The sequence below is a fragment of the Fopius arisanus genome, unplaced genomic scaffold, assembly GCF_000806365.1.
Source record: "Fopius arisanus strain USDA-PBARC FA_bdor unplaced genomic scaffold, ASM80636v1 scaffold00199, whole genome shotgun sequence".
NCBI classification, from domain to species: Eukaryota; Metazoa; Arthropoda; class Insecta; order Hymenoptera; family Braconidae; genus Fopius; species Fopius arisanus.
The window spans coordinates 53980-65803 of NW_011887938.1; the positions used below are offsets into that span (position 1 = coordinate 53980).

At 45.7% G+C, this 11824-nt stretch overlaps 1 protein-coding gene across 1 annotated transcript; it reads left to right on the forward strand.

The window, feature by feature from the left end:
* The first annotated feature begins 9535 nt into the window (after nt 1–9535).
* Nucleotides 9536–10440, forward strand: LOC105272528 (uncharacterized). The gene is made up of 2 exons (XM_011314696.1): nt 9536–10019; nt 10133–10440. The coding sequence occupies exons 1-2, from the start codon at nt 9536–9538 to the stop codon at nt 10438–10440; spliced, it is 792 nt and encodes a 263-aa protein (XP_011312998.1).
* Nucleotides 10441–11824: the final 1384 nt, after the last annotated feature.

The window sequence follows — 11824 nt, forward strand, 5'->3', positions numbered from 1 at the left end:
CGGTAGAACGCCGATAGCTGCCAATATGCGCTAGCATAGCGAGAGCTCTAGGTATAGGTATACCTCCTACTATAGTCCGTTAGCTCAGCCTCATGGCTGTAAGAGAGATAGCGATAGGTAAAGCGATACGGCGCGCTATATAGCCACGCTAATCACCGAGAGCTCCGGGCTGTCAAAGCCCGAGGCCGAGTGGCCCGTGAGAGTGTCGGAGCAACACTGCCGTGTGGAGTGGAGAATGCTCCCTAGTAGCTCTGCTCCCCTCTCCCAACTCACGCGGCTGGAGTGCGTGGGTGATCGTCTGTGGTTCTTATCACCACCGCGAGGATATCCCTGCCGGTAACATTTCCTGGAGCGCGCCGAATTCAAATGTCCCGAACCAGGCTGTCCAGTTAACCCCTCATCTGGACCCCTGGCCATTTGAATGCCCGCCCCGTCTAACGTGGAACAGTTCTCTGGAGTGGAGAACCAAGTGTTCCGACAGAGGAGTCTCATTGGGAGCTGGGGTTCAGTACTATAACCTCAACTCCCCACGCGTAGGGAATCAGCGGACCCAATCGATGCGACAGAGACCGTGATTTATCCTAGTAAATATTTTCCATCATTATTAACGCGAAAATCGCGTTACAAAAGAAAAAACTGCATTTTTAGCTCCCCACGGCTCTTATGAATATAATCGTATGCCTTGAGGGTTGAAAAATGCACCTGCAACGTTTGAAAGACTGATGGATCGAACATCAACTAAATTGCAAGGCCAAGAAATGTTCGTATATCTATACGACGTAGTGATTTATGCAAAATCATTACGGGAACATAGAGATAAATTTCTGGAATTAGTGGAAAGGTTACGCGGTGCAAATTTAAAATGCCAAGCGGATCAATACGAGTTCTTAAAGAAAGAAGTAGCTCATTAGGGACACATAATTAGCGAAAGCGGGGTTCGCCCGAATCCTGATAAAATTTAAGAAGTGGAAAAATAAACCGACAATAACCCTAAAAAAATTGATCAATTCCTCGGACTCGGTGGGTACTACCGTCGCTTTATTGAGGGGTTGTCAAAAATGGCTTGGCCTTTAACCGCCCCATTGAAAAACGATGTACCGTTTGAATGACGTGCTGAACAGCAAGAAGCTTTGGACATGCTTCGACAACGAATAATAGAAGAACAGATTGTACAATACCCAAATTGGAACAAACCATTTATCGTAACAACCGATGCGTCTAACTACGCCATAGGGGCGGTACGCAGCTGCTTTCGAAGTATAAGAAAATAAAAGGAATTACCCCTGGAGAAAGCAGTTCAGGCGAAATTCGAATACAGAGGGAAAAATGTGCTACCTACCACCTAATTGTCTGGGACGGTCAAGTGCCTTTAAATAGTATATTTGAAGTTTTAAAACACCTACTTATAAAAAGTCAAAGGAAAACCATAAATCTTTCATTCTGTTCGGGGTGAATTTATAAAACTAAATGGATAAATGTTAAGGAAGAACTCCGTGACGCCCTCGAAGGCACAAATATTGAGTTAATAATTTGTTTAAATAACATACAAATAGTGCCTGAAGCAGATAGACCAGATGTAATCGCAGAATCGCATTCATCCATGATAAGAGGTCATCAAGGGTGTGAGGAGGCAATAATTGAGCCCCTTCTCCCTGCCCCCTAACAAATATTCCCGGTGATTTAAAATAAGCTCGCCTAAGTTAATATCAAGGAATATATAAAAAGAGGTTAGGTAAACTGCCACCGACGGCTTCCCACTCCCCGAATATTCTTTCTCCCATCTCGCGCTCCCCTCACGACGGTACTCACGCGAAGACGGATGACGGAAGGAAAATCGCCCCCGTGACGTAACACACCTGGTGACCCCGGGAGACGAAGACATCCTTGGCTGAGCCCCCTCGGAGGAATAATGAGGAAGAGGTCACTCAATGACGAATGTCCCCGATTGACCCCGATTATCACCGAGAAGGTCTGAGTTTTGGTCCTCTGGACAAAGTAATCAGTTCAGATGAGAAATGCGCAGACTGAGTGGCTTTTATCCAGAAGAGACGAGCTTGTTCGCTATCACCAGGGTTGAAAGCTGTACTTAAAGATGCTCGTTGAGTTTTTCTGAGACGAGCAATGAATCGCTGGCAGACTGCGGTGATTCAGAGCGGTTTGTTGAGTGAGGCATAACGATGCACTAGATCCCAGATTTCTGGCCTCTAAACTTTAATGTCGAGCACTACACCAGGTTTCTCTTCAAGATCCGCTGATGCCACTGAAGTGAGTTCTGGAGATGGCCAATGACACGCGCACTTCTTTAGCCATGGTGGACCCTGCAACCATAGCTCATGTGATGAGAGCTGAGCTGTGGTTATTCCACGAGAAGCACAATCAGCTGGGTTTTCGCCGCCAGGGACTAGTTTCCGTTATTCAGCTTATTATTCAGCTTCCGTTATTTCTCGAATGACCTGGACATGATTTCTGACGAATTCCTTCCATCTAGATGTGTGAGAGCTGATCCATGTGAGCACTACTGATGAGTCGGACCATAAGTGCGTTGGTACAGTAGAGAAGTCAAGCTGGTCTTTGACGTACTTCACTAGTTTGGCAAGAAGAACTGCAGCTGAGAGCTCAAGCCTCGAAATTGTCAGCCCTTTGAGAGAAGACGAATCTGTCTAAACTGGGCCGTCAAGACAATCCCAGTGTCCCGGTCCCTGAGTCTTCATAGATTCACTGGTCAACGGAGGTGCTGTGCGGATCGAGCCATCTGAGAAGATCTGAGCTATTACTATGTCATTTTGCCAAAGGCATTCCTCCGGCAGCACAGAGATCGCTAACTTTCTGAGCTGTTTCTATGAGCTTGTCATGCGTATCTGCACCCCCACAGATATCGTCAACATATGTACCGTTCACGATGGGAGAGACAGCCAATGGGAATCTGTTCCCTTCATCCTCTGCTAATTGGAGAAGGACACGATTTGCGAGGAACGGAGCTGATCTAGTCCCCATATGTGGCGGTGGTCAATTGATATGTTGAGAATCCTCCATTTAAATCGGTCCACAAAATCTGCTGTAGAGGCCAGTCATCTTCATGAACTCTAATCTGACGGAACATCTTAGTGATGTCCATCATGAAGATGACCTTGTGCTATCTAGTCCAGAGAAGAACAGCAGCTTCGCTCCCGTATGGAGGATTTCGTTGAGCGATTTCCCCGAGCTGGTCTTCGCTGATTCATTGAACACTCCTCGCAGTTTCGTTGTTTCACTGCTCTCTCTGACTACTCCACGATGAGGCAAGTAGAATCTTACGCGATCGTCAGATGGCACTACTTGAAAGCATTCAGAGACCCTCAACCCTCCTGGAGTCTGAACTTCATGTGCCAAGGTCATCACGTCAGAGCAGGAAGCGGTCTGCACTTGACCCATAGACGAAGAGCTATCGATTGAAGGAGCTACCAACTTCATGAGACCAAGATCGAACTATTCCTTGAGAAAATCAGACTAGAGTTGAAGAAATTGGGAATCCTTCGAAATCCTTCCGAGCATTCGGTATAGACACGCTAGCCCTGGACGATACGAGTTACCTGACAACGAAACTGGAGCTGAGAGGGCAAGCGAACAATGTAACCTGCGCTGGCTCTTGAATGAGTTTGACGAAAATGCTGCTCGCCTTCGAGCTCGTCAGCTGAGAGGGTCGAGTCGAGCCGTCCAAGAACTTCTTCCTGAACCCAAAATTTGGTGAGCAGGTCTTGGAGCTGATCCTTGGAGACTTCTGCAACAGCCGGGTGATGAGCACAAGAGATTCTGAGATGAGTTATAATTCTGAGCCTGGATCCAGAAGATCTTCTCCTGGCACGTCCTGCAAGTGCGAGATGTCTGGCAGACTCTGATGCTGTGCTTTCCTAAGCAATTATAGTACAGGTAGAGACGGTCAACTACTTCTTTTCTGGCGATGGCCGATAAATTCGTAAACTCGTTGCAAGCAGCGATGATCCTTCTCAATGATCCTTCTTGCAGTACGAGCAAGGGAAGTCAGCGTCAGCTCATGATGTCAATTGAGTGGACTGTACTTGTGCTTTCTGAGAAGATTGCTGAGAAGGACGAGTGACTGACAGCTGATTAACCTTAGCGCTAGTCTTCGTCGTGGACCGTGTCTGCACCCTAGGCTGAGAAGAGCGAACTGAGTTGTTGAATGAGAGCGACGATGATCCAACCGCTAGAGTCTCCATTGCCCGTGATCGACCTTGCAAGAATTCGAGGAAATGATCGAGAGGAGGATATTCAGTAGAGGCGATCTTGATCTTTCACGCTTTATGAAGCTTATTAGTTAAGGGACGAGTTAGCACGTGGACGACCACTGGACCCCAATGATCAGTAGGCTGACCCAGAGCCTTAAGAGCGCTTAGTGCCTCGGAGATTGAGCTGGGCAATAGATTGAGGTCCAAGGCGCTGTGCGACTTCATTTGAGCTGGATTTAATAGCTGGTCAAGATGAGCTGCAACGAGTAAACGCTTATTCTAATAGCGATCGACAAGAGTCCGCAGCAGCGCCACCTTAGCAAAGGCGAAACTATTAAAAGCTGAATCAAAGACCTAATGTTTGAAATAATCGAGAGAGATCAAGTTCTTGATTTTTTGAAAAACTAGTTTCTCATGAGCAGATTCCAGTTTAGCCCAATAGTTTTCAAGCGTGATCAGCTTCGAGTCGAGAGCAGTCACGCCGAGTTGCTTAATAATGTCCTCATTGGTCTCTTTAAAAATGCCTTTTATGAAAGCCGCACGTATCATTTGCAGAGAAATAACTGCATTGATAGTTGCAATTTTACTAAAAATTGCTGAGCGAAAAGCGAAATGTTAATAAAAAAAAAAGCAAGAAAATAGCAAAGTCCAACAAACAAATGACAGCAGTAGCGAACTTACAAATAGAGATGATCGAGAGCAGAGTCTAAGAACGAAGGCCAATAACGGAGGAGAAAGCAACAGAATGAAAAAAGGAAAAAAGCCCAATAAAAGAAAAAAATAGACGGCAGTAAATCCCAGCTTCGGAACAGGTGAGAGAGGTCAGTAGAAACTAATGAGAAATAACATTCACTTCCCTTTAGTTGAGCTGATCAATTTTGCATTTCTACGCCTTGAGAGGGTCGTTGAGTGTACGCCTTATAACTGGGTCGGTAACACAGGTCTCTGATGTGATTCGAGAAAAACTGGTGGAGTACCGCTTGAGCTGGACGAATTCCAATTCTCTGGGGCGGCGACTCTGCACGTTGAGCTCCATTGAGCACTGACTCTAATCACTAGCACTCCCGTAGAAAAGTAATTAGGCGCGAAAACTAAAAAATATCCTGCGGATCCGGCTCGAAGGACCAAAATATTCAAAGAGGGATCTGGTTTTTGGGATGTTTTTAGTCGATGGACGAGATGCAAGTGGATTGCGGATGGATGTGGAGAGGATGAAATAATCACTCGCGTGGCATCGTCACGAAAGTCAATTTAATTAACAATAAAAGTTACTGTTACACGTTATTATATCACTAAACAGAGCTGAGCAATGACGAAATATAATTCAATCAATTATTGACTTAATTTCGAGAAGAACTAATAAAGGAGCGGATCAATTAATTTAACAAACATGACGTACTGAAAAAATGCGTGTAAACCCTCTCACGGTTGATATGGTAATGGGAGAGAGTGATGCCGGGAGTCGCATGGCGGGAGGTGTCGATCATCGCCATGGTCAGATACACCTGTCCATCGAGTAGCGCCTCAGGTGTCAGGGGTAAAAGGCTACTGGTCATCTGATGTTAGCGAGCGAGTTAATCAGCTGAGTGGGTCATATGTGTTGAGTGCGCGTGAGTGTGCGAGAAGAATTCGGCAGAAAATCCGAATTCACTTTCAATTCGAAGAAATTCCGAATTCACTCACCTCTGGTTCTTATTTCCACCTTCCGTGTGGAGCAGAAGATTGCTCCCACTTTCCTGGAACTTTTCCTGGTAAGGGGTAGACAATTGTTCTACCATTCCTCCTGAGATCGGAGCAGAAGATAGCTCTTTCACCTTCCGCATTCCCCTGAAAAACAAGATGCGGACGACGAATATTAAACCACCTTCAAACGGGTGTCCTCAGTACAAAATCAGAGGGTCCAAATGGTGAAACGAACCAGGCGTGCTGGTCGCAAATACCAGATCCGGAAACTGGCAGCCATCCACAGGAACCCCCAAGACGTGCACTTAGACGCCTTGTTGGGACCAAGTTACTGAGCTCCCAAGGTAGCAGATTCTGCTCCTGTAAACTTCCACCTGGTAAGAGACCCCCAGGGCAACTTCGTGCAGGCTCAGCCTTCCAATGACCTTGCCCACACCCAGCCTCGACACGTCGGGTATTACAGAGTACGCCCAGCGTCCACGGGAACCTCCAACTCCAGCTCGCCAGGAGCACACCTTCCGTATCACTCCTGCCACTAAAAGGTTTCTGGCCGGACTCCAGGAGAAACATTTAATCAGAAATTCGAAAATGGACAGCATATGTCCGAAGTACCTCGACCGATGGCACCAATGGAACAATTACCGCAAGAACTTTACCCCAATCTGGAAACGATGGGCGAGAGACCCTTCCGGTATGAGCACCGTAAATAAAACGGTCGTCTCTGCTCTCTCTCCCCATATTGAAACGACCACGGTTCCTTTCCCGGAAAGCAATAATACCTTTTTTTACGTGTTTCCTTTACATGTATTTTTATACTTTTAAGAAACTGCAAAGAGAAAGAGACGCGAAGTGAATTCCAAGAAAATGTTGCAACCACGACAGCAATAATTTCATTTGTCCCAGTGGGGCACAAGGGCTCCGATAAAACACGATGGACTCCTCAACCCAGCATCCCAGCCCCCTTCTTCCCACACAAGACAAATGAGGCGTAGTAGCCCCGTCGAAGCAGGCTTCATTAGGGAAAATAACCCAGCAGCATGCTCCGATTGATGATACCGACGATCCCTTTAATTGACTCTCCTTTCTGGAAGACCATGCACTCGACTGCATCTTGAACTTCGACGAGTTATTGTCATCATTATCCTGCAGAAAGTCTGACTTACCAAATTTAAGTTTCCTGGAAAGCAATTGACGGAATGTCGAAACATCCCAAACTAGCCCGGACAACAGACGTTAGAGAAAGTAAGACGCATTTCTTTTGGTTCTACCTTTTCGCTCAGCCAAAAGCGAGGACCGCACACCTTTCTCAAGTTTACATGACGAAACCCATTTTTTGTAGTCGAGACCCAGGTATTCTCGTCACAAACTACTTTTTCTGGTCAAACCCACGCTCGACCAAATCTACTTTCGGGGCCAGGATAGAACAGGCACATACAGAAATGGAAAGGGAATCCGCCAACCAATAAAAAAGGGGACGAACCCGGACGAAAAAAAAAAATCGGCTATCTCAAAACACCCCCGCCAAGAGAGGGCTCCGTCACGAAAACAACCCCCTTCCGCCGTCCTTTCCTCCAAATTCCACCGTCTAAAAACCCAAAGACCTGGGCTCGGAAATCAATTCAACTTTTGACACCCAACCTACCACCGTCGAAAACATGAAGCAACCCACCAGCACCACATCGTCATTGGAGCAATGGACACCGGTGGATCTCAGCAGGCAGACCTGGTACTGCTTGACCTGGGTTTGGGCGGACGGGACCCAGGACCTGAGGCAACCCGGGCACCTTCTCCGAGAAGACGAGCTGCCAGAGGCGGTGCTCCGGAACTGCAGGGAGCTGTAGGCAGTCCGAAGAACGCAGGATTCGGTCTGGCCATCGACTCCATGGGCCGGGGACGCGCCATACTTCCCCAGCTCAACAACCCTGACTCTGACACCGTGCAAAAGGAGGCGTCCATCCCGGACTCCCCCTGATCTTCAGCGGCGGAGACCCTGAAGTCCGACACCGAGGACGAGTCCAACACGGACTCCCCCAGGTCTACATCGCCGGAGCGTCTCACCGCCGACAGCGACGACGAGTCCATCCCAGACTCCCTAGGTCTTTTTCTCCACAACCGATGGAGGAGGGAGACGAGGTCCAGGTGGTCTATACCGGACTACCAAGCGCAATCGCCCAGAACCCGGATGACGACGTGCACCTCATCCGCAAAATTTTTCGCCCATGGTTTCCCCGGACCACGCCGCTGAACAAATACATAGTATTAAATTAGAAATAATTTTTTTGATGTATATATATATATATATTTTATATATATATATGTAATATTATATAAATATATGTTGATATGCATAGCGTCAAAAAAAGCTGACAAAAAACGTTACATGCTTTTTTTTTTAAAGGGATACAAACACTTCTCAGTGAAGCCGTATTATTGCCATCAGGCGACGAAATGTGATGTAGCTAGAAAAAATTATTTGAAAAATGTGATACATTTGCATAACCTCCAATTACACATTATGGTGCATTTGATTATTTTATTTCTTAAAATTAATTAGGTTGAATCTCTTATTTTTAGAAAGGGAAAAGGGAAAGTTTTTGATAGAATAATATCTTTAACGAATAGTTTATTTATTGACATAAATATAGTAAATTGATACTTACATGTCGTGTCAAAGCCACCGTGAACCGAAAAATTACATGATCTCACACAATGCACGTAATTTTCCTATGATTTTGCAGCGTTAGGTTATGAACTATGAAAAATTCGGTTTACGAACGGATATTTATACATAACAATAACAAAATTATGTCTGTTGTAAAATGATTTCTTTATTGATCACAACAGTCGTTTAGTTTGTAGACTGAAAAAATTCGATTTTATAATTGCATGTGGTGCCCTCTTTTTTTCCTATTTTTTTATGTTGAATGTTCGATCAAGTTTGAGAGGAAAGAATTATACGGATGAGGATAAAGTCATAAAGTCTCAGAATGTCACAGAAATTGTACGTAAAAATTAGTATTCCATGCAACTAAACTAACAGAATATCTTTTTCTTTATTTGGAACGACAAGTCTTCTCTCCAACAATCGCAATTGACGTTTTAGGATAGTTTATAAACAAACATATTGGTTACATCACGGATTAGAATAATAACTATTTATTTCTTACGGCGAATAAAGAGAAAATTGAAGATAAAATATCAATTCCATCTGATCTGATTTTTTTTTCTTTGTACTGTTTTCGTATAAATCCCCAAAGTCATTGGTAAAAAATATCAACTATTAAAAATTAATAGCGAGAAATGCACAATGAAGACTAATCTCTCTTCGATTTCTGAAAGGAAAAAAAAACCATGTGAATGCGTTGGTTAATGATTATTAGAAATTTGGAAAGAATTTGAGGTATAATCATAACACATTTTTTTTATTAATAAACTGAAATTGCTTCTGTACTGTTCGCCGCGGGTTTGTGGCAGATGTAACGTGGTCCCACTGATAGTACTGTGGCACCCAGATGAGAACCACGTGATCTGACGACCTCGATTGAGGTTTTTGCTTTGACGTATCGAGAGACGTATTTAGGGATTTGTTAAGTAAGTAAGTCATAGGGACATACTGGGCCTGCAGAAGGATGTTTAGCAGCACGTGGGGGCTAAGACCCAAGGTCGTAAGATGGATCTATACAGCCATCATGCTCCCACAACTAACCTATGCAGCTGTTGCCTGGTGGCCGGCCATGAACAAGGCCTGCCACAGGAAAACGGTGGCTAAACTGGGGAGGCTTGCTCTGCTGGGAATTACGGGGGCGCTCAGAACGACTCCAACCTCGGCATTGGAAGCGCTACTCTTCATGCAGCCGCCACACCTCATTATAAGGGATGTGGCGCTGTCTACAGCAGCCAGGCTGCAACTCACTGACACCTGGAGGGAAACCAAGAAGGGGCATGCTTCGCTCCTCACGGAGGACAGGGTGCTCCTTGGCTCGCTGTTCAAAGGGGGAGACGCATGCAGAACTGAATGGCACCCTCATAAGAGGTTCAAGGTTAACCTAGGCACTGCGGACACTGGCAGGCCTGGGTGGGCTCTAAATGCTCGCCACCTCACGGGCTGGTCTGGTACACGAACGGCTCCAAGATGTGCGGCCGAGCGGGAGCAGGAGTGTGGTCCAATCGACACTCCGTTGAGAAGGCCCTTGGACTGGACCCACATGCCACCCCGCTTCACACAGAATTAGCTGCCTTGAGAGCCTGCGCCAGAATCATACTGGCCAGGCAGGACAAGGACAAGGTAATACACGTCTACTCGGATAGCAGGCGGGCACTAGGGGCCCTACTTAAACACGAGAGTGGCTCCAGGTTGGTAGACGACTGCATAGAGTTGATGGATAAAGTTGCAACTTGCAACAAATTAAAGGTGTCCTGGATACCAGGTCACGCCGGCATACTTGGCAATGAAAAAGCCGATATGCTGGCCAAACAGGGATGTCAAGCAATGGCGCTGGTGAATGAAGACCACTTTGGTGTTCATTCAGACTAGATAAAGGAAATAATCCAAAAGCGCGCGGACAGGGGAGTGGTGGAGAGATGGAGCTCAGGGATGGGCGCCAGATCCCTTCTCCGCGAACCCTCCAGGAAACTGGCTGACGAACTCGTGTCCCTGAGCAGGGTAAAGCTGCGAGCCCTTTTAGGGCTTATCACGGGACATTGGCGGTTAGCTGCCTACCTGGCGAGAATCGGCAAGGGAGATGACCCTCTTTGCCCGAGATGCGGTTTGGTGGAGGAGGACCCCCACCATCTCAGTACAAAATGCAGTGGTCTTGATGAACTCCGTTTGGATACTTTTGAGACCACCTGCCTTAAAGATCTTTACGTCGACAGGGACGCCTTCAAGGGACTTTACGAATTCGCACGTGGGGCACAGATGCTTACACCTCTCGACTAGACGGCTGCCCCAGGCAGAGCGCAAAATGGCCGCAAGGCTAATTGTGCCCTCCTCCTTTCGAGGACCGTCTATAGTTAAATAAGTCAAAAAAGTAAATATAAAGGGAAATTGCAAAGTTTATAATGAGAGTTTTAAAAGTGAAACAAAAAACACTAATACCTTTCCATCATTTTCATGCAGTACGTCAGATGCTTCTCTTTTAACACTCGCCAGTCAGGGAGCCCCGACTGCTTCATCCATTTCCTCCTCCGTCATATTTTCAACCCCACGTATGATTTCGATGCAACTCATGTCTCTTGCATGTATAACGAAAGCGTCACAACGACGGTTCCTTGACAGACACTTTTATTCCTTCGACCAAATCATCTCTGGGAACGAAAGTTGTAACGTGGATATTTAAACGATGAACAGCGGTGCAAATCATTCCAGCTCCATAGCTCGCACTGGATGTGCTAATGGTCGTGAAATGCTCCTTAATCCATCCCGTCACCATAACTGAACCGCGAGCAGCATAAACATTTTCCAGTTCAATGGACTGGTAATGGATGATTTTATTCAACTTCTCAGTAGCACCATTTGCTACGTCAAACTGTCCCAAGACTTCTAGCTTACTTCCAGAGCCAAATTGAAATTCATTCTCACAGACGGTGTCTCCAGATGTACGAAATCGAGGGTTGGAAGCTGAGATTATTCCACCAGTTATCTTCACAATCTGTGAAAACGAAAAAAAAGTTGTGCATTTTTTACATTTAATTAAAAAAAAAGTCCATTGAAAAATTCTTCTTTCTCCAAATTTAATTCTATTTAATTTATGTTCGTTTTCATTGGGTAATTAACTTAAACTATTAACACTGAAGTACCTGGTACATGAGAATCTCTGTTACATTTCAATGCGTCATCCCCCCAGAAGAGAAGGCGGACTCTTCGACCAGTGTTGTTATTAACAATGCATTTAAAAATCCAATTTGATAGTGAATTG

What these genes read in the sequence shown, in the direction of transcription:
- LOC105272528 (XM_011314696.1), top strand. Translation starts at nt 9,536, where the DNA reads ATGTTTAGCAGCACGTGGGGGCTAAGACCCAAGGTCGTAAGATGGATC. An exon ending in CCACCTCACGGGCTGGTCTG is followed by an intron (nt 10,020 to 10,132) that starts GTACACGAACGG and finishes CGCTTCACACAG; the next exon opens with AATTAGCTGCCTTGAGAGCC.